Here is a 26,658-nt window from a genome sequence, read left to right as displayed (position 1 = left end):
TCTTCTCCACTCAACAGTGGAGAATGTCCATCGGCTAGTCCGGGTAGGGGTTCAAGGTTTTTACTGCCTATTTTTTCCTTGGCTGTTGCCACAGTTTGCGGAGGACCCCAGGGCCCAGACTCGCCTGTAGTTTTCCAGGACCCACTGGATCCTTCCATTTCCTCTTTCTCCCAGGCTTCTCACACCTAAAGATTCAATAGGATGTCCTCCCCTCTTACCCATTATTCTGGTAGGTACAGTTTTTCATGGGGACGTACACCTTGGGCTAGTGTCTCGATATAAGTGAGTATATACCATTTAGCTCTTTTTGCTTCTGTGTGAACTCACTCATTATGACAATTTCTAGTTCAATCCATTTGTCCACAAATTTTGGAAATTCCTTGTTTTTAATAGCTGAGTAGTATTCCATAGTGTAAATGTACCACAGTTTCTTTATCCATTCTTCTGTTGAGGGACACGTAGGTTGTTTCCAAGTTCTGGCTATTATGAATAAGGCAGCTATGAACATGGTTGAGCATATGTCCCTGTTGTGTGGTAGTACATCCTCTGGGTATATTCCAAGGAGTGGAATAGCTGGGTCTTGAGGAAGCCCTATTCCCATTTTTCTGAGAAAGCACCAGATAGCTTTCCAAAGTGGTTGTACTAGTTTGCATTCCCACCAGCAATGCAGGAGTGTTCCTCTTTCTCCACACCCTCGCCAGCATGAGGTGTCAGTTGAGTTATTGATCTTAGCCATTCTGATGGGTGTAAGATGGAATCTCAGTGTCGTTTTGATTTGCATTTCTCTGATGACTAAGGAGGTCGAGCATTTCTTTAAGTGTTTCTCAGCCATTTGATATTCCTCTGTTGAGAATTCTCTGTTTAGCTCTGCGCCCCATTTCTCTATTGGGTTATTTGGTTTGGTGGTGTTTAATTTCTTAAGTTCTTTATATATTTTGGATATTAGACCTTTGTCAGATGAAGAGTCGGTGATGATCTTTTCCCAGTCTGTAGGCTGTCGCTTTGTTCTCTTGACAGTGTCACCAGCCTTACAGAAGCTTCTCAGCCTCATGAGGTCCCATTTATTAATTGTTGATGTTAAGGCCTGGGCTGTTGGTGTTCTGTTCAGGAAGTTGTCTCCTGTGCCTATGAGTTCCAGACTCTTCCCCACTTTTTCCTCTAACTGGGTTAATGTCTGTGGTTTTAAGTTGAGGTCTTTAATCCACTTGGACTTGAGTTTTGTGCATGGTGACAAATAGGGGTCTAATTGCATTTTTCTACATGTAGACATCCAGTTAGACCAGCACCATTTGTTGAAGATGCTGTCGTTTTTCCATTGAATGGATTTGGCTTCTTTGTCGAAAATCAGGTGAGCAAATGTGTGTGGATTCATCTCTGGGTCTTCAGTTCGATTCCATTGATCCACTAGCCTATTGCTGTGCCAGTACCATGCTGTTTTAATTACTGTTGCTCTATAGTACAGCTTGAGATCAGGTATGGAGATTCCTCCAGCGGATCTTTTATTGTAAAGGATTGTTTTTGCTATTCTGGGCTTTTTGTTTCTCCATATGAAGTTGAGAATTGTTCTTTCAATATCTACAAAATATTTAGTAGGTATTCTGATAGGGATTGCATTGAATCTGTAAATTGCTTTTGGTAAGATGGCCATTTTTACTATGTTGATTCTTCCAATCCACGAACATGGTAGATCCCGCCATCTTCTGATGTCATTTTCAATCTCTTTCTTCAGAGGTTTAAAGTTTTTTTCAAATAAATCCTTCACTTGCTTGGTTAGGGTTATTCCTAGATATTTTATATTGCTTGTGGCTATCGTGAAGGGAGTAATTTTTCTAATTTCTTCCTCTGCCTGTTTGTCATTTGTATATAGGAAAGCTACTGACTTTTTTGAGTTTATTTTGTATCCTGCCAATTTGCTGAAGGTGTTTATCAGCTGTAGGAGTTCTCTGGTGGAATTTTGGGGGTCACTTATATACACTATCATATCATCTGCAAATAGGGATAATTTTACTTCTTCCTTTCCCATTTGGATCCCCTTGATCTCCTTTTGATGTCTTATTGCTCTGGCTAGAACTTCAAGAACTATATTAAAGAGGTATGGGGAAAGTGGGCAGCCTTGTCTGGTCCCTGATTTTAGAGGGATTTCCTTGAGTATCTCTCCATTTAATTTAATGTTGGCTATTGGTTTGCTATATATAGCCTTTATTGTGTTTAGAAAAGTGCCTTGTATTCCCGATCTCTCCAGAACTTTAAACATAAATGGGTGTTGGATTTTGTCAAATGCTTTTTCTGCATCTAAAGAGATGATCATATGGTTTTTCTCTTTCAGTTTGTTTATATGGTGGATTACATTGATGGATTTCCGTATGTTAAACCATCCCTGCATTCCTGGAATGAAGCCTACCTGGTCATGGTGAATGATGTCTTTGATATGCTGTTGTATTCGCTTTGCGAGTATTTTGTTGAGTATTTTTGCATCAATGTTCATAAGAGAAATTGGTCTGAAATTCTCTTTTTTTGTTGGGTCTTTGTGGGGTTTAGGTATCAATGTGACTGTGGCCTCATAAAAGGAGTTTGGTAATATTCCATCCATTTCTATCTTTCGGAATAGCTTGAATAGTATCGGTATTAGCTCCTCTTTGAAGGACTGGTAGAATTCTGCGCTGAAACCATCTGGCCCTGGGCTTTTTTTGGTTGGAAGACTATCAATGGTTGCTTCTATTTCTATAGGCGAAATAGGGCTATTTAATTTGTTTATCTGGTCTTGGTTCAATTTTGGTAAATGGAATCGGTCGAGAAATTTGTCCATTTCCCTTAAATTTTCAAATTTTGTGGCATAAATGTCTTTGAAGTAGGTCCTTACGATTCTTTGTATTTCTTCGGTGTCTGTTGTTATGTCTCCCTTTTCATTTCTGATTTTGTTAATTTGGATAGCTTTTCTTTGTCTTTTAGTTAGATTGGCTAACGGTTTGTCTATCTTGTTAATTTTCTCAAAGAACCAGCTCTTGGTTTTGTTGATTCTTTGGATTGTTGTCTTTGTTTCTAATTTATTGATTTCAGCTCTGAGTTTGATTATTTCCAGGCGTCTACTCCTCTTGGGTGTTTCTGCTTCTTTTTTTTCTAGGGCTTCCAGATGTGTTGTTAGGTTGTTTATGTGGGATGACTCCATTTTCTTTTTAAAGGCACTTAGTGCTATGAATTTTCCTCTTAGCACTGCTTTCAATGTGTCCCACAAATTTGGGTATGTTGTTCCATCATTTTCATTGAATTTCAGGAAGTCTTTTATTTCTTCCCTTATTTCTTCCGTGACCCATGTGTCATTAAGTAGAAAGTTGTTTAGTTTCCACGTGTTGGTATGCTTTTTGTTATTTCTATTGTTGTTGAAGTCCAGCCTTAGACCATGGTGATCTGATAAGATACAAGGTATTATTTCAATCTTCTTGTATCTGTTGAGGTTTGCTTCGTGACCAACTATGTGATCAATTTTAGAGAACGTTCCATGGGGTGCTGAGAAAAAGGTATACTCCTTTGCGTTTGGGTGGAAAGTTCTGTAGATATCTGTTAGATCCATTTGATTCATGACATTGGTTAATGAAGTTATTTCCCGGCTTAGTTTTGAAATCAAAGTCCTATCCTTGAGTGAAAGTGGGGTGTTGAAGTCTCCCACTATTAATGTGTGGGTATCGATGAATGGGGCAAGCTTTGTTAATAACTCTTTTACAAATGTCGGAGCCCTTGTATTCGGAGCATAGATGTTCAAAATCGTGATGTTTTCCTGGTTGACTTTACCTTTGACAAGTATGAAGTGACCATCCTTGTCCCTTTTGACTAATTTTGGTTGAAAGTCTATTTTATTAGATATTAGAATAGCTACCCCAGCTTGTTTCTTGTGACCATTTGCTTGGAATATTTTTCCCCAACCTTTCACTCTGAGGCAATGTCTGTCCTTGTGGTTGAGATGTGTTTCTTGAATGCAGAAGAATGTTGGGTCGTGTTTATGCATCCACTCTGTTAGTCTGTGTCTTTTTATTGGAGAGTTGAGACCATTAATGTTGAGAGATATTAATGACCAGTGATTGGTAAGTCCCTTCATTTTTGGTATTTATAACAATCGAGTTTTTGTGAAGTTGTGATTTTGCAATGGTGTAGTTATTTATTTCTTATGTATTTTTGGTTGTAGTTTGACCGGTTGGGGTGGAGTTTTCCTTCTAGTAACTTCTGTAAAGCCGGATTTGTTGCTAGGTATTGTGTGAATTTGTTTTTGTCATGGAATATCTTGTCTTCACCTCCAATGGTTATTGATAATTTTGCTGGATATAGTAGTCTTGCCTGGTATCTGTGTTCTCTTAGCGTTTGCAGAACCTCTGTCCAGGCCCTTCTGGCTTTCATGGTCTCTGCTGAGAAGTCAGGAGTGATTCTGATAGGTTTGCCTTCATATGTTACTCGTCCTTTTTCTCTTGCCGCTTTTAATATTTTTTCCTTGTTCTGTATATTTTGTGTTGTTATTATTATGTGGCGGGAAGATTTTCTTTTTGGGTCTATTCTATTTGGTGTTCTGTAGGCCTCTTGTATGTTCGTATGCATCTCCTTCTTCAAATTGGGGAAATTTTCTTCTATTATTCGGTTAAAGATATTTTCTGGGCTGTGGAGTCGGTTACCTTCTCTTTCCTCTATCCCTATTATTCTCAAGTTTCTTCTTTTCATGTTGTCTTTTATTTCATGAACGCTTTGTGTCAGGAACTTTTCAGATTTAGCATTATCCTGGATGATTGTTTCCAATTGTGCGATTGTATCTTCAAGTCCTGATATTCGTTCTTCCATTTCTTGCAATCTGTTAGATAAGGCCACCTCTGAGATGTTTGCTTTCTTTTCTGATGCTTCTCGATCGCGTTTTTCTTCCGTGCGTTCTTTTATGATTTCTTCCATTTTTATCTTCAGGTCTTGAACTGTTTTAATAATTTCCTTCATCTGGTTATTTGTGTTTTTCTGAAATTCTTCAAATGCCTCTTTATATGACTCTTTTAAGTCATCAGCCCTCTTGTTTGCTTCCTCCTGCATTTGTTTACAAAATTTATTTGATTCTTCCAATATCATCTTACTTACTAAGGATTTGAGGTGGTTTTCATTTATATCCATTGTTGTTGGGTTCTCCAGGTTGTTTTCATTAGGATTGCTGGGATCTGGAGATGCCATCCTGTTTTGGTTTTTGTTAGCATTCTTTCGTTGTCCCCTTGTCATTTTGGTGAATCTAATGTTGGGAGGTGGTTTGTAGTGACCTTCCCTGTTTGGGAGTGGATAGTTGATGTCTGCTTATAGGTAGGGTGCCCTTATCTGTGGGGAACAGGGAGTACTTCCCTGGACCAGGCTGGTGATTCAGATTCTACTCCTGTAGATTTTTCTCAACACCTTAGGCTCGAGGCTGAGTCCCGCGAAGTAGGTTTCTGTTTGGGCCTTTTCCCCTTACTGCTGTATCTCAAGTCAGCAGTATTGGGATCTAGAGTAAGGTCAGCACACAAGCTCTCTGGTTGTGTAGGTTGATCCCAGCTGTCTGTCTTTCCTGTTGCTTTGTAGCCAAGACCCCAGGTGGATCAGATCTTCTGGGTTGTAGCTGTCTTAGGAGCGTTCAGCCTTTCCCATGAATTTGGGAGTTCTTGCTGGGTCTGCAGGAGCTGACACAGCTAGGATCTGCCTGTTGGAGATTACAGGATCTGTGCCTGTAACCATACGGTTTCAGGCCACTGTCAGTATCTGAGGAGGTAGCAGTTTCCACGCCCCTGTATGCCAGGCCACTCCCAGCTTGTTATAAATTAGCGGTTATACCCTGCACATATGAGCCTCAGCTCCCTATATTGTGGGATACAGCTAGGGAGAGCCCAGTCAGAGCCAGCAGTTCGTCCCCGTGGCTGGGGACAAAAGCAGGTTAGACCGCTCCCAGACGCTTTAAGGCAGCAGTTATTCCCTGCCAGCAAGGCCCACAGCTCCGGATAAAGTGGGCGGTCCTAACGAGGGCGCGCAAGAATGACCCCTGCTAGGTCTATTGATCAGGTAGAGCCCAGTCAGAGCCAGCAGCTCGTCCCCGTGGCTGGGGACAAAAGCAGGTTAGACCGCTCCCAGACGCTTTAAGGCAGCAGTTATTCCCTGCCAGCAAGGCCCACAGCTCCGGATAAAGTGGGCGGTCCTAACGAGGGCGCGCAAGAATGACCCCTGCTAGGTCTATTGATCAGGTAGAGCCCAGTCAGAGCCAGCAGCTCGTCCCCGTGGCTGGGGACAAAAGCAGGTTAGACCGCTCCCAGACGCTTTAAGGCAGCAGTTATTCCCTGCCAGCAAGGCCCACAGCTCCGGATAAAGTGGGCGGTCCTAACGAGGGCGCGCAAGAATGACCCCTGCTAGGTCTATTGATCAGGTAGGGCCCAGTCAGAGCCAGCAGCTCGTCCCCGTGGCTGGGGACAAAAGCAGGTTAGACCGCTCCCAGACGCTTTAAGGCAGCAGTTATTCCCTGCCAGCAAGGCCCACAGCTCCGGATAAAGTGGGCGGTCCTAACGAGGGCGCGCAAGAATGACCCCTGCTAGGTCTATTGATCAGGTAGAGCCCAGTCAGAGCCAGCAGCTCGTCCCCGTGGCTGGGGACAAAAGCAGGTTAGACCGCTCCCAGACGCTTTAAGGCAGCAGTTATTCCCTGCCAGCAAGGCCCACAGCTCCGGATAAAGTGGGCGGTCCTAACGAGGGCGCGCAAGAATGACCCCTGCTAGGTCTATTGATCAGGTAGAGCCCAGTCAGAGCCAGCAGCTCGTCCCCGTGGCTGGGGACAAAAGCAGGTTAGACCGCTCCCAGACGCTTTAAGGCAGCAGTTATTCCCTGCCAGCAAGGCCCACAGCTCCGGATAAAGTGGGCGGTCCTAACGAGGGTGCGCAAGAATGACCCCTGCTAGGTCTATTGTTCAGGTAGAGCCCAGTCAGAACCAGCAGCTCCTCCCCTCGGCTGGCGACAAATCTCCTGTATTTTCCCTTTCTGCTAGAGAAAGGCAGCGTGCGTCGCCTTAGGGCAGCAGTTATTCCCTGCCAGTAAGACCCACAGCTCCCGATAACCTGGGTGGATCTGTCGCGGGCCCACAAAGATGGGCCCAGTTAGTTCAGTTGTTTGGGGATTGCCGGCAGTCGGGCCACGCAGCTGACGCCAAAGGCAGTTCAGACCGCTGGCGTGAATCTCCTGCCGGAGTACTGCCAGTTCCCTTTAGGGCAGTAGTTAGTCCCTGCAAGCGTGACCCTCGGCTCCCTATAACGTGGGCGGACCCACTGGGCTGTGGGAGCAGACCACGCCGGTTGCTAACTGCCCCAGTTTGCAGGGTCAAACCTTTGTGTCTGGCTTCAGCTTGAGCGCAGGACGCGGACGCGGTCCCCAGATCTAGTTGGTTTTGGTGAGACTCGCCACCTGTGTTTCCACCCGGGTTAGGCAGGTGCCGTCCGCAGTTCGGCGCGGTGTGGATGTACAGGATCAATGGTAGTTTCACCCTATTCGCTGAGACTCCTCAGGCTTGGGGCTCCGGAAAATCTCCTCCCCAAATGGCGAATTTGGGTTTTTTGTGCTGGCTACAGCTTGATTGTGGATTCCTTTTCAGAGTTTGGGGAGTGCGTTTAGCCCTCGGGGCTGTCGCTTGTCCCGGGGTTGGACCCCCTGGTGGTCTGCGGAGTTTGGGGTCCCACTCACCTACAGTTCTCAAAATCCAGCAGTCTGTGGTTCCATTCAAGTCCCTGGTCTCCTCAGAGAAGATCAGCTATGGTGCCTACTGGTCGGCGCCATCTTGGCTACCCGCTGTCTCATAATTTTTCATCGTCGTCTCTTGATTTCATTTCTCACAGAAGATGAAATTTGTAAATTGGCCTTGAGAGCCTTCTTTTGGCTCCTCCTCTATCCAAAGGGACAGTTGGGAACCATGTGTCAGGCCCAGTGCTCTGCACTCCCTGGGCGGCTGCTGTGCTCTTGACACAGTCTTTCTGCTGTTAAGTGGGGCATACTCCAAGCTAGCTGGTCCAGGAGTTTCTCAGGATCCTCTTGTCTCATCCTTCCACTGTGCACTGGGACTACATGAGGCACCGGGTCAGACCTTAGCATGTGTTCTGGGTGCCTGAACTTGGATCTTCAGGCTTGTAACTCAAGTGCTTTAGCCACTGAGCATCTCATAGGCCTGTACTAAAGAGTTCTTAATGTTGTACATTATAACATGTCAGGAATATCAACCATTACACGGCTAGCTGTCTTAGCTCATTGAGCAATAGTTTCCTTTTCTGTAATGCGTGTCTATATTTTGCCTGACTGATTATTGCTAAGTGACTGCAAACAGTAGGTAAGATGGGAATGGATTATGTCTGAAAAGCAAAACAACGTACCTGCAAATGCAACAGCTGCAACACCCAGTCCTACAGCTATCAGCCTTCTTCCCTGCGGAGGGAAAACATATTATCCTTTATAGTTGTGCACGTGATGCTATGAAAGTAAGTCACCTTAATAACAATGATAATTACATCAAGTACATTTTCTTCAAGTGCTGCTAAGAAGACAACAACTTAAAATCTACATTGCCTATGGGATTATATAGGCGGCTTGCTTTATTGGCTAATTTTCTTTTTCTCTTCTTCTGTTTTTTGTTTTGCTTTGTTTTTCAAAGCAGGGTTTCTCTGCATTCTGGAACTTGCTCTGTAGAGCAGGCTGGCTTTGAACTCACAGATCCAGACACCTTTGCCTCCTAAGTGCTTAGATTAAAGGCATGTGCCACCAGTGCCCAATTATTGACTCATTTTCAGTAACCCAAAATAACTCCATATTTTCACTTGATTTCTGAGCTTATTCTACATATAGGTTTCATATTACCTATTGTAAAAATCTTTGCTGTAGACTGTTGTCAATAGTGGGTTTAATGTTTGTTCCCCATAAAGATGAAAGCACATATTTTCCTCTTTAATACTTTATACTCACAATGTTCAACTGCATCTGCTATACTTAGGATTTTAATAAAACCTTAAATACATCTTTAGGAAACAAATCAAATTCAGAAAATTAGTTAAAATAACAAATTATTTTAAAATTAATTTTCTATTCTTCTAGGCCAGGTAAAAATATTTTAAAGCAATAGCCAATGCAAAATGTCATAAAGTTATGAGCTACTTCTGATGAAAAAAAAATCTGCCTAAGATTGGTTATATGTCCATGTCATTCTAAACTGTTTTCCTTAAACACCCTAGGAAAATACTTCAGCCATAATAAAGAGGTTTGTGGCAGAGACAATACTTGGGTGTCCTTATCTTCTGAAGTGAGGAATTTCTCTTTAGTCAGACATACATTCCAAGCCTCCCTTAGGTTTTTGGTTTTGGTTTTTCAAAACAGTCTCACTAAGTAGCCCTGGCTGACTTGGAACTCACCATGGAGAGCAGGCCAGCCTCAAGTTTGTGTAGATCCAGCTACCTCTGTACCACACCCAGCAGATGCAGCAGATTTTGTGGCTATACTAAATAAGTGTTAGCCTACAAACAGCAGAGTGGTATGAGCAGCTTAAGAAGTCCTAGGGGTTAGTTGACTCTGTTGGTCTTCTTGTGGTGTTCTTGTCCCCTTCCCTCCCACTCTTCCACAGGACTACCAGAGCTCCACCTAATGCTTGCCTGTGAGTCTCAGTATCTGACTCTTTCAGCTGCTGAGGGGGTTGGGTACTCTCAGACTGGTTAAGTTGAGTTCCTGTTGTAAACATAGAGTATTGTTAATGGTGTCAGGGGCTAGCTCTCTCCCATGGGGTGGGTCTCAGGTTGGGCTTATAGAGATGGAAGCACCAAAGAGCATGAATGGACTAGACCTAGGGCACCTACACATATGTAACTGATGGGCAGTTTGATCTTCATGTGGGTTCCCTAGTAAGTTGAGTGGGTGCGGTCTATGACTCGGACTCTGTTGCTGCTTTCAATCACTTTGCCCAAACCGGGCTGCCTTGCCTGGCCTCAGTGGACAAGGATGAGCTCTGTCCTGATGCAGCTTGATGTGCTGGGGGGGGGGGGGGTGGGGGAGGTTCCCCTTTTCTGACAACACAGGGAGGGGGCGTGGGAAGTAGAGGGTGGGAGGGAGAGACAGAGAGGGGAAAGGAGGGAGGGAGGAAGTTGTGATGGGGATGTAAAGTGAATATATAAATTAGAGGAGGAAGAGGAGGAGGAGGAAGAAGTCGTCGTCCTAGGGGAAGACAGGGAGGAGTGGAGGAGAAAGGAAGAAGGGAAATGTCCTTCCTTTCAGTTTCTCCTCACCAGGGGACAAACACACACTGTACCGCAATTAGATCTCTGAAGAAAGCAAGAACTTTAAATATAAGCAGAGGCTGCGTCCCTCACAATCATGAAGCTGCTCTGGCACTCCCGGGACGCCTCTGTTTAAGAAGTTTAAATCAGTCTCACGGCTCCTTCCCATCCTCCCGCTCCGTGAAATGCTGTCTTCTGGCTAAGACACGGCCACTGCACTCACAAACCACTCAGCTATGGTCACCTGCACGAAAATGCCTCAAGAGCAAGCCAGCAAGGTCCATGAGGACAGACAGACCTAAGCCTTAAGCAATCACAGTTTAGTCGTGACTTGACTCTATAATGAGAACCATCGGATCAGAGAGGGCGGCTGCACAGTGGTACAAATCTGAACATCCAGCATCCCATTCAGCAAGCTAGAGCAATCATAGGTGTAGCAAGTTCCTCTAGTCCTGCCATCCTGGGCCAAGCCTACCACAAACTCACTCCTGGAAGATGAGGAAAGCCTTGAGCTATCCAGTGAGACAAGAGAAACTTCAAAGTTCCTTTCAGGTTACCTAGCCTCGTTAGCACTGAACAGAAGGGAGCTAAGTACTGAGCCATTGTTGTGTCATTTTCTAGAGCTTTCCTTGGTGCTGTGTGTCATGGTATTATGAACTTTCTATGTCTTCTTTAATGATCCCATTTTAATTAAACTACTTTTTTCTTTGGAAAATATATTACCCTTAAAGGTTTTACCTTTTTATCTCATTAGAAAGACCCATTTTTGCCTACTCTAACTCCTCCTGTTCTTAATATTGCTGTAGCAGCAATCTTTCACAGACTGGCAGAAGTCATTTATACAAGCAGCAGTGGGCACATATCCAATATATAGATGGAATTCCTCCAATGTATCAACAAAAAGGCAATCATTAAGAGCAGGCAGGTTACTGTAAGGCCCTAGGAAGGCCAGGGGTTTTCATCTTTTAAAAAAATTCTTAGAGTCAAAGACTTAGACAATGTGCCTACATGGAAAGGCCTTGGGTTCAATCCTTAGCAGTGTTTGTAGGGAAGAGGGCTAAAATATATATGGCTAATAAGCATGATAAGGTGTTTGAGAATAAACAGAGAGGGCCGGGTGGGGTAGCACACACCTTTAATCTCAGCACTTGGGAGGCAGAGGCAGGTGGATCACTATGAGTTCAAGGCCAGCCTGGTCTACAAAGTGAGTCCAGGACAGCCAAGGCTACACAGAGAAACCCTGTCTTGAAAGAAAAAAAAAAGAATAAACAGAGATAAGAAAACATTTTTGACAGAATGTAAAGCTCTATAGACTAGATGTAGAACTTATTTGTCCATTGATACATTTCAAATTGCTAGCAAGCCTGCACACCCCCTTGGGTTATTATCAGGACAAAACATATGACTATATAACTATATGTAAAGGTCTTAGCACAGTGGCCGGGCACATGGTAAGTTGTTAGTAAACGTCAACTGCCTTTAATAAAGTCAGTAAAATAACCATCTGATATCACAGGGGACACGAGTGTGAGCAAAGCCCTCTGACCCTTCTATTTGTCTAAGTACAGGCAGATTCAGAGAACTGGTTTCTGAGGAAGGCTCTGGTAAAGTAATTGATCTTCCCTAGGTTAAATACAGAATCTTTTGTAAAGTCTTAAAATTGAGGTGAGACAGTTAGCAAGCTGGGAGTCAGGGCCAGAGACAATCAACAACCCACCCCTATTAAACTAGCTCGTCCTTGCTTTGCACTTAATGAGATCAGCTGCTTGTTCTTGTTCAATCAAAAATGAGGACTACTCAAAATCATTGCCAGCTACAAAATGAATGGCTACTATGTGACCTTCCACCAGGAACATCTGACTGTTACACTGAGTCTGCTCATGGCCGCCAAGATGATCTGCATTGTGTACGTCAAGATGTGACACACATCCCCTCCAGAGTCTTACACTTTTGCTCCCTCAGACACAGCCTCAGGTTCTTTCCTAAACAGAGCTTGCTTTCTGGCCTGCAACTTCCATTTATAAATTCCTTTTTACCATAAAAGCAATACTTTGGGCAAAAAGGATGTGGATCTTCTTGGTCTATGTCCGACATAACAGGGTTATTCTAGTTTCAAAATCTTTTTGGATCATAATTATTTTAATATTTTATGACTGCACTAATTAAAAGAAATACATGAGACAAACAGTTGCTGAGAGAGTGCCTCTGTTCTAAGACTGGATTCCTGTGAGACTGCACATGACCTTGCTCAGCCTTACCAGTGAACGAAAGACACACAGAAAGGAAAGCAAACACTTTCAGGAAGGGTAGACTGAAGGAGAGACACAGGCCCTACAGCTGCAACAGTTTCCCCATGCTCAAGACCCACCAGCTTCTCCCCTTGGCAGACCCCTCCATTTCCTGAGGAGAGAGGCTACCCCTTGCCATGTGTGCTAATGAACAGTTCCATCGGGGGAGGTCAGACCCTGGTCTCTTTAGAGCTGCCTTCAGAAATCTAACAGTTGCTTTTACAATTACAAAGAGATTTTATTTCAGGATTAAAGGTATTTTATTATTAAATATTAACCCCTTGGGCAATCACTTTATTCTAATAATCTGTAAAACTACGTTGTGTTTAAAAGTTAAAAAAATAAATAAATAAATAAAGCAATTTAATTCAATTAAGCTCTGAGTACTCTAATTACTACTCACTTCGTTTCCCCAGGCCCATTCTCTACCCATGTTTGTCTAGTGTTGTATTTTTCCCTCTTTTCCCTTATCTTTAAAACTCTATCACTAAGCACTCTTGCCCTCTAGCCTCGGGTTGCCAACAGAGGTGAAGGGTGAAAAAAGCACAAGACGCCCCAGTTCCTTTTCTGTCGTGATGCTCCTGGGCTGCAGGTCTGTTGAATGAGTGTTTCTTCATGCCTGAACCCTCACTGATTTCTGGTCACAGTTTGGAGCCTTCCTCCTCACTTGAAGAACATTTCCCAGCTCTTGCTTCTCTATGTGATAGATTGTCTCTTTTTGATTAACTTACCCTGCCCACAGTTCAGCAAATTCTTCCTTCATCAAATTATCTTCAGTAAAATCATTACAACCGGAACTTTAACTAACATGCCTCTATATACCTGATACCTAACTACATCTATGCATATATGTAGACCCTGCACAGAGTAGGTCTCCAATGTCTTCTCTATGCCAAGCTCTGAAGATCTTTACTGCCATCCTTATTATAATATCTAAAATACTCTATCCTTATGAAAATCAACGTATTTATTACTTTAAGTTGTAAATAGATATTGTTATTGTCTCATGAAGCTTTCCAGGTATCAAGAGTTTTTAAGAAGGAAAAACACAAAAGGCCTCATGACTTTTAAATATACAAGCAAAACAAGCACAAATTAGATAGATCACAAGATTAAATAAGGATGGTCAGTAAATAAATGACCAAAACTGTGTAATCATATTTTATTTGCACACTAAAGGACAAAGAACCCATTTTATTTATTGTAATTAAAATTCTTTATTGGGAAGGAGTTATATCTGAATTATCTCTTTAAGTATATTTTAATTCATTTCTATTACCAGTTTATAGGCAGCACAAACAAATGATAGCAAACCAAACAGAGGGAATGAAAACTGAAGTCAATAAGGAAAAAGTATATAAATACCCTACGCAACTAGCTTTTCTACTCTAAAGTAAGAATAAGTCCTTCTAATCAAGCTTAATATGGAATTGTTAAGTAAAATGTTACATAAACAGAATTACATTAAAACTTAATTGATATAGGATATTATTTCTTAGAAAATACTATTACCTATCTTTTTCTTTTACAGAAATGCTACTGCCACTGGGAGCTGAGCAGGGTTGGCCTAAGTGTGATCCTAGCATTTGGGAGGCAAGGCAGTAGCATGGAGAGTTTGGGGGCCAGCCTACGTGCCCAGTGCTGGGACTCTAACCATGAGCTGCTATACTTGGCTTTCCTTAATGTGGGTTCTAGGAATAAAACTCAGGCCCTTGTGCTTTGCCAATAAAACACAATGACGTTAAAAATATAATGCAGCCAAGAGTGGTGGCACATGCCTTCAATCCAGCACTGGGAGAGAAAGAGACAGGAGGATCTCTGTGAGTTTGAGGTCAAGCTAGTCTATATAGTAAGGTAGTGCATGTGCACTCGCACACACAGGCACTGTTCACTGGACAGAGTGCACCAACACGTTCTCTCATTTCTCTGTTGAACACTGATCCTATCTGCTTATTGAATGCTATTTCTTGCTCACTGAAGTGCAAGTACTAGTCTCCAGGCTAAGGACTCTCTTCTGGCTTTTTGTTTATAATCTTACTGTTTGGTCCAGGGTCTCATGAGCCCTTGACTCCAGAACCTTCTGATTCCATGTGCAAAATGCTGGGATTGCAATTCAGTGCCACCATGATTGACTTCTTTTTCCCCTGGTGCTGAGGACCAAGCCCAGGCTTGCACATGCTAGGTAAGCAATCTCTCACTCAGTCACATGCTGAGTCCTGTTTCAGCTAAGCAAACCCTACTTTGGTGTAACTGAAAGAATGAAGGTGTACTTTCATCTCTATTTTGAACATTTTTTGTCTTTGTTTGTGTTTGGGTGCTGATGTGCATGGAGGTACATGCGTGTGCATGGGGAGGCTAGAGTGCTACATCTCAGGCTGACCCGACAGCTCCCAGGGCTCAGTGTTGCTGGCATGCCCCATGCTGGCATTTTATGTGTGTGTTTAGGATCTGAACTCAAGTCCTCATGTTGGCACAGCAAGTCCTTTCCTGACTGAGCCATCTCCCAAGCCCTTTAATATTTTTTAAACAATTAAGTTTAAAAGCTAAACTGTCAATAACAAAATGAGAAAAATCAGATCAAAAAGCAACATGAAAGCTAAATGCTGAATCAGGAATAGAATTAACAATCCTAAGCACAGTCATTTTCTACCAATTAGACTAAATTAACTGCTCATACAATGACACACAATACATTTGGAAAACCAACAGAAATTGAAAGTTGCTAAGTGTCTCAGAAAATTAGGATATGTGATGAATAGTATGTAAATCGTATGTTTAAAAATTAAAAAGTAGATAAATTCCTGAACTCTTACATCTTCTAAAAGTGTCATGCATACACAGGACAGTACATGGTAAATGTGGATACTGTGTTTATAGCTTTCTTGTGTTTGATTTCTTCTTCAAATATCCACAAGGCCTTGGGTAATATTTTAGTCTCTCTTCTCTAACTTATAAAACAATGCCATAGACTGTGGAAGTCATAAAAAAATAAAGGTGTTTTATTTTGGGCTCATAGTTCCCTGCCCCTCAAGAGCCAGGGCTCATATCTAGTAATGGCCTTCTTGAGGAGAGTTGGTGCTGCACCACATAGCAAGAGATGGGAACGGAGTGTACGGATGCGTCCCCTGGCCACCATCATTCCATCATCCTGATGGCCTTATTAATATTACCCACTTCCCAAAAACCCCATCCTAAACATCACAGTCCGATTGAGAGGGATTAAGACTTTATCCCTCTCAACCCCTCACATGGGGTAACATGAATGTTAGAGAGACTGAACGAGCCATATTTAAGCCATACCAAGGAAGGTGTAGTTGTGAAACATTTTCTTTGAAGATTTAGATTAGTATGATTCAAAATCCCAGGGGTCTATCAGGTATAGTACCTGCTTTCCTGGAGACAAGAAGCAAATCGGGCCAGTCACGGTGGCGCGAAAGCCTTTGAGCCCAGCACTGGGAAGTCAGAAACCGGCGGATCTCTGTGAGTTCAAGGCCAGCATGGTCTACAAAGAGAGTTCCGAACCAGTCAGGTTCAGGGAAACCCTGTTTCAAAAAGTAAAAACCAAAAACCACGGGAACTAGCACTAGTTTCCAATGACACGCACCACAGGGAAAACAGAGCAGGTGAGGGTATGACAACAGGTGTAAAGTAGACCCAGAAAGCCTCACTGAGAACGTGGCTTTGGAAAAGTAAAAACCGTAGAAAGTAAAGAAGCCATGCTTACATCCAAGGAAAGGTCACTAAAGGCTAAGGGAACACAGCCGAAGGAGCCAGGGGCTGCTATGGGGAATGAACCAACAGACACAGGGCAGACAGAGAAGGAGTGACGTGAGAGAGGTCACGCGTCATACACAGGCTCCAACAAACTTTTGGCAGTGTGACAAAATAGTGTTACCAAAATTCACATTCAAGTACCATGTGATCAAGTTACAAACAAAACAACATGGGACTTTACATTGTAAGTAAGTTTATAATTTTGTGTTGGGCCAAATTGCATGTAGCTCACAGCTGGACACCGCATTACAGGGCCTTTCAGGGAACACCGGGACTCCAGCTTTCCTGTGAGCGACAGGGTCACCACTGCTCCCAGCAGGGACCTAAGGCTATCACAGAATCCTAAGGAGCTCTAATTGTCATGCTGCAAAGCAAAACAGAAGACACAAAGCTGCTGCACAGGGTCAAAGACAGAGGCAGAGAAATGAAGGAGAAGTGTATTTTTTTAAAAATCTGAAATTATTATAAAATAATGGGTGATAAGTGATGAAAGTGTTAAGTTTCTAGATTTCTGTAATTTGAAGGTAAAAAAGAGATGTTCTGGTACTATATGTGGTATATGAGAGGAAAATCTAGAATGTAAAAGCCACTGTCTTGTTCAACTACAAAAATGAAATTGCCTTATGCTGAGAGGTCAGACTAAAAGCATTCAGCTGGAAGCAGGAGATCTGATGAGCTCTCTCTGGGCTTCCTGTAAAAAACATGCTATGACGAATAAGATAAATTATATTGGAATTCATTAGCACTTGGTTAAGAGGGAGGAAAAGAAGAACCAGAAGAATTAAGCCGAAACATTCTTTTTTTGTTATTTGGCACGGGCTAAATTCTCAAGGGTTAATCGCAAGCAAATCACTTTTGCTGAACTCAGTGTTTTATATTGTCTTATTATTTGGTTCAATCTCTACAAAGAAAGCTCTCTGAATTTAAACAACATCAAGTAAAAGGGAAAATACGGAGAGGGAATAACAAAGCCTACTGGCGAATCAGCGGGATTCAGGGAGACCTAGTAGAGCTTCCAGGTAAGGAAGAGGGCAGTGCGCTGCCCTAGCTCAGGAGTGAGGGCCTGGGTTCCACCCTAGCACCCAAAAGAGAAAGAGGAGGGGAGTGTTTGTATCCACACGCAAAAGCTGCCAGGCCTTGAAATGACCTTGGGAAGAGAAGTTTTACGATTCTCTTACCTGAAATATTCCAGCTGTGTGAATTTCACATCTAAACTAAGCCTGCTTAGCACTGGCAAAGCTGTCCAGCGCCACAGTGCACACACTAGGTGTCTCAAAATACTTCCCAGGGGCAAAGGAGAGGCAAAGCTAGCACAGTTCTATTTGCTTCCCTTTTAAGCCACTTAATTTCCTTTAAACCAAAAGCAAGCAATAAATTCTGTAACAATAGTAACTACTAAATAGGGGTTGCAGTACAAAACAGTGTAACAAAATCTAAAGCCAAACACAGGAAACACCTCTCAGGCTCACCCCAACCAGTGGTATTCCATTCCTCAGCATAATGAATGAAATTTCCCCAGACGCAAAGCTCGGCTACACACTGACTTCTTGGGAATAATCTTTTAAATACTACTTTGGCTTTATTCAGAATAACGTTGTGAGTCTTGCCTGCACTTTCTCCTGGTAACATAAAAGCTCCTTGCTCACGTAAGCTACAATGTGAATAAACCCATGTTGTGGAAAATCTTGCTCTGGTAAGAATCTTGGAGGTCTCTGAGAGAAACTGGCTGCTGCAAGGTTGCCAATCAAGCTGCAAATTTGCTTCAGGTTTTCTTAGCCCAAGCCCAAATACACAGTGAATTTCATGTGTTGAGTTGGCTAGACTGTAACACTGGGCTAGTCTCGGAGCTGCTGTGAGGTATTTTGTAGGTGTGGTTAGCACTTATTATCAGTTAAAGACTACTTGATAATCTATGAAGGCCTCAACTAGGGATAAAATGACAAGGAAAACAAAGGGATGTGGAAGAAAGACAAGAGCCCTAGTACCCTCTGCCACTCTAAAACTGTCTTATGTCTCCTGACAAAAACCTAAAGGATTCTGACTAAACTGCCCTAAAGAGCCTATTGGAAACCATATCCTTTTTTTTCCCCCTGAGAGGCAAGCTTTACTCAGAATGCTAAAAAAAAAAAAAAAAAAAAAGCCACTCGTATGTTTTGACTGCCTTGTATGACATCTGTATAATAAGAATTCCTCAGATTTTTTTCAGATTCATGTTCTTTTTAAATTTTTATAACACTTGCTTCTGTCTGTAAGCCTGTTAAGTATCCCTCATCAGTAATATCACTATCTCATTAATGAGTAATTTCTTTTTGTTAGAAAGCGTATCGGCGCATTTCTTCTTAATCTTTAACTATACTTTTTTTTAAACAGAGGAGAGCATGCATGCAGTCCCTTACTATAATTTCAAGCCTTCAAATTTACACACAAAACTACTGCTAAAAGGCACCTATAAGAGCACCCTTCTCTCATGCCCATGATCTGTGTATTCTTTTTTTTTTAAGACTTATTTATTATTATGTATACAGTGTTTTGCTTGCATGTACACCTGCACACCTGAAGAGGGTACCAAATCTCATTTTAGATGGTTGTGAGCCATCATGTGGTTGCTGGGAACTGAACTCAGGACCTCTGGAAGAGCAGACAGTACTCTTAACCTCTGCGCCATCTCTCCAGATCTGGGTACTCTTTGCTTCCTACTGATTCTGAAACCCTCAGGCAGCACGTGCTCCTTTGGCCACATTTCCAGTAATGTTGAGCCCAATTCTCTACTATTAATTAATAAGAAACATAAAATTATCACATAGTAAAAGCAGCTCCAGTAACTGTCAAGTGTAACTCCATGTTGTTTCTTTTCCTTTTTTCTGGATCATGGAGTAACAGCCTAAGACAATGAACACAGGGGCCACAATCAAGCAATGCTGGCCTGGAAAACCCCACCGCTTGGCCTTCTGGTGCTACACAAGCCTAAGACTGCTGAACACATCCTGAGGACAAGTCACAGGCCTGTGTCTCCTAATGTGACCACCGGAAGAAAGCCCCTTTCTGCCTTCACCACTACTAGTCTGTCTGATTACCTTTACAGGGTGGGTGACAAAGCCTGGTCACTTGGGACTCTCTGGAGCCAAGGACTCTATCTATCTCTGGTATTAGTAGCAGGATCAAATAAGCATCCGAAGATGTAAAAATCAATGCCACCCCCAGTTCTCCCCTCTTCATACAGCTCCGCTTTCTAATTCGTCTTCTCCTTTACCTCTCCATTATGATCAAACACCATACTGCAAAATCTCTCTTCCTCAGAGCACTGAGGCTCCAGAGAGCAAGAAGCAGGCTCTGTTTGCTTCTTGTTCTCAGGATGCAGTATGAGCTAAATAAGAGCAGTTAGCTAAATAGATGCATAGATGAGGGGGTGGTGGCTAGGAAATGGTGTTTTCCTTCTGATTCAGAGTCCTTCTAAGAAAAGTAGAAATAGAAATGAAGGATACTGGAATCAAGGTTAGGACAAAGGGCCTTGGACAAAAAGGCAAGCACAGGAAGAGGAAAAGGTTATGTTGGTAAACACCAATTCTGATTTGGATTTTATTATCAACTTGCTATTATCTTACATCATTATAATTTGAAGAAAAGGACTTTTTTGACGCAACCAATTCCTTTCATCATTTTATTATTATGTTGGCTATTATTGTTGTTGTTGTTGTTATTGTTGTTGTTTTTGTTGCTATTATTATTCCAGTGACTTCCACAGTAATAGATCTGAGCTAGTTATGATCCAAGTTCCAAACTATTTTATTACTGCTGTGGTTTGAATCTGAAATGTTCCTTGTTGTTTTAATTGAAAATCCCAGATCTTTCTATATTGCCAGATGCTGTGGTGAAAACCTGCTAGCTCAGAGAGGCAGAGAAAGCACCCGGCTGAACTTTTTACTCAGCTTACATTCTAATGGAAAAGGCTCAGAAGGCTCACTAGCTCAGCCCAGAAAGAGAAGACCACAAAACCCAAAGCCAAAAGCTTGTTAGCTCAAAGCCAAAGACCAAGGAGCTGAGGAGCTCAAGAGCTAGAGAGCTAAAAGTCAAAAAGCTAAAACACCAACCTTAAGTACTCCTGAATTCAAAGTCCCTCCTACTCTTTACTCCTTGTCAGCTGGTTTCTTGCTCCACCTAGGGTTAACTTTATTAAATCCTGGGTACAGATAGCTCTTGGATTAAAGGTGTGTGCTAGGGCTAAACCACACCTTAATCACCTGTTTACAATAAACAGAAAATTCTTGTATTAAAGGTGTGTTAGGGCTCAACCACAAGAAACAGGGCTTTACAGTTCAATCTCAGGGATCACAATGGGATCAAATATCCTGCAACAGTTCCTGGCAGGCTTGTGCTCTGAACAGTGGTCCCTGAGCTTGTGGCTCTGTTTTGGGAGATTGGGGGAACTATGGAAGTGAGCCTAGCTGAAGGAAAAGATCACAAGGAGTGGGTTCCTGGAAGATGCAATCTCTGCCCACTTCCTGTCTGGATCTCTGCTTCCCTGTTGGCCAACAAGGAAATATCTCTCTACCATCATGCTCTGCCCAAGCACACAGGACCAAGTGACCAAGGACTGGACCCTGAGAAATCATAGACCAGCATGAACGCTTCCCCCTTACACTGTTTCTGTCACGAGTCTATCACAGCAGTGCAAAAGTTACTCCTACAGCCAGGCATGCTAGACTTCTGAGGCTGAGACCAGCCGGTCTACATCATGAGGCTCAGGGCAGCCAAGGGCTACACAGTGAGACACTGCCTCAGAACAAAACACAAACAAAAACAAACAAAAGAGGTAACTAACACACCTACCTTCAAATCAGCTTTCTCCTTGCCACCTTTTCCTCACCATCCCATCTCCATAACACTCAGTTTTAAATTTCTCACACCAATAAGTTAATTTTTATCATTTTTAGGAAGTTTTTCATTTCTATTTACTTTGAAAGTTATAAGAAGTATATGAAGAATTTTTGGCACAGAGAGGTCTTTCAGGGGCTGAAGAGATAACTCAGTGGTTAAGAGCACACTGGCTGCTCATCCAAAGGTCATGAGTTCAATTCCCAGCAACCATATGGCGGCTCACAGCCATCTATAACGGAATCTGTCGTCATCTTCTATCTGATGCTCTCTTCTGCTATGCAGGCAGCAAGGTCCTTTACTCATTGGCTGTCCAATGTTTTGTTGACATGCTGACTGTACTAAGCCTGTGTCACTGAATCTAGAGCCTTAAAAAAAAGGAAAACCTAGCCAAGAGCCACATTTCAAAGAAAGCCACTGGAGACCAGAAAAGTCACATTGTTACAAACTTCAGATGCGCCTGCACTGGAACTAGAGCTCAGATAGCCTGATTTCAGTCTGGCGGCAACGTACCCCAGCATTGCTTAAAAGAAAAAATATAGTCAATAGATTATAAAAATAAAATAAAATAATCACTCCTTTCCAGGCTGAGTGCACAACAAAACATCCCATTTGACTCTAATGTTCATTCACAGAAACCTTATAAAATGTCTTAACTCCTCACTAGGTCCTTTTGAAAAACAACCTAGAATATAGTGTCTTCTATTGGCTAAACTAAAGCTAGAGACAAGCACTGGTCTTTGACATCCCTAACACGCTATGGTGCTCCATAATGCTATCTTCCTTCTCCCTCACCCAAAGGGCAAGCAATGTCCTACAGTTAAGACAGAAGCACTTTGATACACTTAGCAGTGGCATTACTAGTCCTTCCTCGAAATGTGGCACCATGTGGCAATATGTCACAGGGCTGCTTCAGGAACTCTTGAGAATGAAAGACAGCCCCCAACTCCTCCAGACAGGGGTCTCTGTGTGGTCCTGGCTGTCCTCAGACTCACTCTGTAGATCAGGCTTGCCTTGAACTCAGAGATCCACCTGCCTCAGCCTCCCCAGTGCTAGGATCAAAGGTGTGTGCCACCACGCCCAGCAAGTACATTTTAATCAATGGGTCACAGTTTGAAAAGACAGGAAAGCAGCCGGATGAGTAATCTCTTGATGCAGGAGAATTCAAAGTAGAACTCTGTACCTTGATGGTGGGTAATTTCATAAGAATGTAACACTTTAAATATCTTCCCTGTAGCGCTTTGTAGCCTTTCTTATTTCTTCCTTGCCAGAAACTACCCTTGTTCCTTTCCTAGAACCTACTTTCCTGTAAGGCAGCAACTGCTTAGACCAATCAATCCTATTTGCAGCTCCTAATTTTCATTATATATTATTCATCCTTTCCTCTTTGTGTTATGGGGTCCTCAAATCAATCTGCTTTGAAGCTTAAGAGTTATAAACACATCTTGATTCATCTGAAGACCCTGAAAATTATCACAAAAGCCAAGGCTACAGATCAGTCCTTGGAACTGGAATTCAACCATTTCCTTTGTCTAGATGATGGGATGGCAATGTTCTACAGCAGAAAGGACTGGTTTCCTACCCCAGCCCTGCCACTTAGTACAGTGTATCCTTGAGAGACTTAGTTAACTTCTTAAAGTCTCAACTTTTTATGTGTGAAACAAAGAAAAATAGCATGAAACACCAGAGGAGAAAATACTATCACACTTGTGCCTGGTGCACAGTACACATTCATTAAATGTTAGCATGTTTCTTCCTTAACTATCTACACACATTGAATAAGAACAGAAACACCAGGGCTTAGAGATGCCTTGGTGGTTAAACACTAACTGCTCTTCCAGAGGATCCAAGTTCCGTTCCCAGCATCCAAGTTTGGAGGCTTGTAACTCTGCCCAAGGGGATCTGACAGCCTCTTCTGACCTCCACCAGCACCCACATGCAGAGTCATACACAGACTGAAGTGAAGTTTTTTAATGCTATAAAAGAAATTATATGCAAAGATTGCATAAAAGTGTTTTTAGGGCAAACAAAATCAGAGGAAAGAAAGTTACAGTGTCTAAATTGAACTTACATTAAAAGTACCTAAAGCAACATCTATAAAAATCTCATAGTCAAAAATACTTACCATATGAGAAAATATAAACAACTTTACTGTTAGAAAAAGAATCACTTCTATTGAAACTTAAAAATGAGAATAATTCGAAACCACATGATATTCTAACTGTGAACTGTCAAAGATTGCAAGGCTTCTCTAATTGCAGGAAAGGCTAAACGAATTTACCAATTAGCTTACTTTCTCCCCTTTTCTCAAAGTTTGGCTTATTTACTTACTTTTCTACAAACCTTTTTTGGTTTCCCAAACTAGAAACAATGGGTTTGAACTTAAGGAAAGCTTCTGCTATGACACAGGGGTCAGACCCTCACTAACTTGTCCTTGAAAACACAAAGACTCTACCATCGCTCTGCAGTGGCTTGGCCCCAGGGGAAGCTGTCAAACAGCATCAGGCAGCATCACTACTGCTGAGGATTTCCTTGGCTCTGGGACTGAGCAAGTCTCCCAGGGACAAAACTCATATTTGATTTGACTTTGTACTCACGATGGTATCTATGCACCTTACACACTAAGACTCCATAAATATGCACTGAGAATGAAAAGATGACAGCACTAACAGATCTGCCCTTAATTGGGTAACTATAAATAATCATAGAGTAGTTACAAGGAAGTTGCAGTGCCTAGCACACTTAATTCCTGCTGATGAAATAGGCTTGCTGTTCTTTGGCCATGGAGGTGATGATCCTGGTTTACTCACATTCTACATACACAAACCCAGTTTCTATCATTTACATATTTGGTGTTTCCCAAGCAACCTATTAAACAAGAATAAACAAACTTAGGGGCTCTATTTGGTTGGGGTGCTGCACACACGTGGAAGTCAGTGCTCAACTCATGGGAGTTGGTTCCATCCTTCCACTGTGTGAGTATTGGGGATGGAAAGTCACTCAAGTGTTCTACTACCATGAATTAAGAAAAAGTCAGAAACGCTGGGCATGGTGGCGCACGCCTTTAATCCCAGCACTCGGGAGACAGAGGCAAGAGGATCACTGTGAATTCATAGCCAGCCTGGTCTACAAAGTGAGTCCAGGACAGCCAAGACTACACAGAGAAACCATGTCTTGAAAAACCAAAAAAAAAAAAAAAAAAAAAAAAAAAAAAAAGCCAGAAAACTAGAAACCAGCCCACCCGACTACAGCTGCTACTGATTATTTTTAATGACATAGAAATTGTTTAAAAATTCTCTCTGTTATTTTATTTTCCTAAACAATAGAAGTAGTAAGTAACTATTATCTAGATAAATTTAAATTGCCTAAAAATGTTATCAAATGCTAAAACATGTGTCTTGAGACTCTATCACTTGAATTCAAGATAGTCAATAATTGTGCCAGAGGGAAACAAAGATAGAAAAATAAAAACCTTCCTCTCAAAGAGAAATAGGATAGAAATAGGAAGGATGGATCATACACTAAATAACTATTTAATTGGCATTTACAATATAAACATGCCAGGCCTTGTGCTAAGCTCTGGAGAAAGAATACTGAGCAAGACAGATACTTACCCTTGTTTCCTGTCCTCCTTTAGAGCCAACAGGAAAAAAATAAGTACCAATATGATATCAGAATCAAATATCCACATATCATTAGCTGTGTAGTAACAGAAGACAATAACTGTTTTTTAAAAAATATTTATTTATTACATATACAGTGCTCTGCCTGCAGGTACATATGCAGGCCAGACGAGGGCATCAGATCACATTATAGAAGGTTGTGAGCCACCATGTGATTGCTGAGAATTGAACTCAGGACCTGTGGAAGAGCAGTCAGTGCTCTTAACCGCTGAGCCATCTCTCCAGCCCCACAATAACTGTTTTTAATAAGTAATTACATGAATACCACCTTCCAATTACAATGCCCTGGAAAGCATACATTTTAGGTGCTCAGATAAATATGGATATAAGTCATTTTGATAATGTATTAGTTACTTTTCTTGTTGTTGAGGCTAAACATGTGAGGAAAGCAACTTAAGCATGCATGTGATATGATGGCACGTGTCTGCAGTCTTGGCACTCTGGAGGCAAGAGGTTCACAAGTTCAAAGTCAGTTTCTACTACCTAGAGAATTCAAAGTAAGCCTGGGCTATATGAAACTTTCCAAAAGTAAGAGATGGGGAGGAGACAGAAGTGGCTTGGGAGTGGGGGTTGAAGGGTGGAAAGGCATGGGGGGGGGGGGAGCAGGAAGCAGAAAGGTGAAAGCACAGGCTCAGGACACTGTCACCTTACTTGGCTCAGGATCCTGTCTCGTGGGCTGAAGCTGGCCACACTCAAGGTGGGTTTTTCCCTCCTCGGCTAACAAGCTCTGCAAACAACCCCACAGACACCCCACACATGTGCTTCCTAGGTGACAGTGAGGATTCACCATCATAGGTATAACAATAAACTCTAATAAAAGTTTGTATAACTTTGTAAGTAAATAAATAGGAGACAACTCTCTCCTACTACAGAAAAGGAACTGGGGTCAGGAAAGGCTGTGGACCACTTTCCTTCAAAAAGGAAAGAGGAGTTTATTCAGCAAAGAATGTTAGTCAGAAGAGAAAGCTTTAAGAGAAAGTCCTCGTTTAAATATATGTGTAATAGTGCGGGGCACAGTGGCCCACACCTTTAATCCCAGCACTCGGGAGGCAAAGGCAGGTGGATTGCTGTGTTCAAGGCCAGCCTGGTCTACAAAGTGAGTCCAGCACAGCCAAGCCTACGCAGAGAAACCCTGTCTCGAAAAACCAAAAATGTGTGATGGCTTGCCTTTGTAGCTGTCTCACACACAATTGCTTTGGACTGATGTAATACGGGAGTCATTGCTCACTGCATTGAAGCCTCTATTGTAATAATGTAAAAGCATCTACAAAGTCAAATAGCGATATGTTACTAGAAATTATTTACTTCACCTTTATGCTTCAATTAGACTATTCTTTAATTTTTTCTCCTTTATTAATTTATCCTTGTTACATCTCAATGGTTATCCCATCCCTTGTATCCTCCCATTCTTCCCTCCCTCCCATTTTCCCCTTATTCCCCTCCCATATGATTGTTCCTGAGGGGGGATTACCTCCCCCTGTATATGTTCATAGGGTACCAAGTCTCTTCTTGGTAACCTGCTGTCCTTCCTCTGATTGCCACCAGGTCTCCCTCTCCAGGGGACATGGTCAAAGGTGAGACAATTAGACTATTCTATTAATTAAAAAATAAAAACAAACAAAAAAACTACTTGCTGGGCGTGGTCACGCACACCTTTAACCCCAGAGGCAGAGGCAGGTAGATCTCTGTGAGTTTAAGGCCAGCCTGGTCTACGAAGCTAGGACAGCCAAGGCTGCTGTTACACAGAGAAACCCTGTCTCAAAAAAACCTAAAAACA

At 42.3% G+C, this 26,658-nt stretch overlaps 1 protein-coding gene across 2 annotated transcripts in view; it reads right to left on the bottom strand.

The window, feature by feature from the left end:
• Positions 1-26,658, bottom strand: part of DNAJC15 (DnaJ heat shock protein family (Hsp40) member C15) — a 67,112-nt gene that overhangs the window by 39,686 nt on the left and 768 nt on the right. The window contains exons 1-2 of one of the 2 annotated variants that reach the window (XM_084767976.1): positions 23,029-23,115; positions 8,381-8,432 (exon numbers count right to left, since the gene is read on the bottom strand). In XM_084767976.1, the coding sequence (XP_084624102.1) occupies positions 8,381-8,432; positions 23,029-23,064 (88 nt within the window). In that variant the 5' untranslated portion in view covers positions 23,065-23,115. Of the gene's footprint in view, positions 1-8,380; positions 8,433-23,028; positions 23,116-26,658 lie in introns of those variants that run through there. The other variant, XM_084767977.1, reaches the window with a different exon arrangement.

This window comes from Acomys minous (assembly GCF_964271855.1).
Source record: "Acomys minous genome assembly, chromosome: 18".
Classification (NCBI taxonomy): Eukaryota; Metazoa; Chordata; class Mammalia; order Rodentia; family Muridae; genus Acomys; species Acomys minous.
The sequence above is the reverse complement of the archived record's forward strand: the minus strand, read 5'-3'. Positions and strand labels throughout refer to the sequence as shown.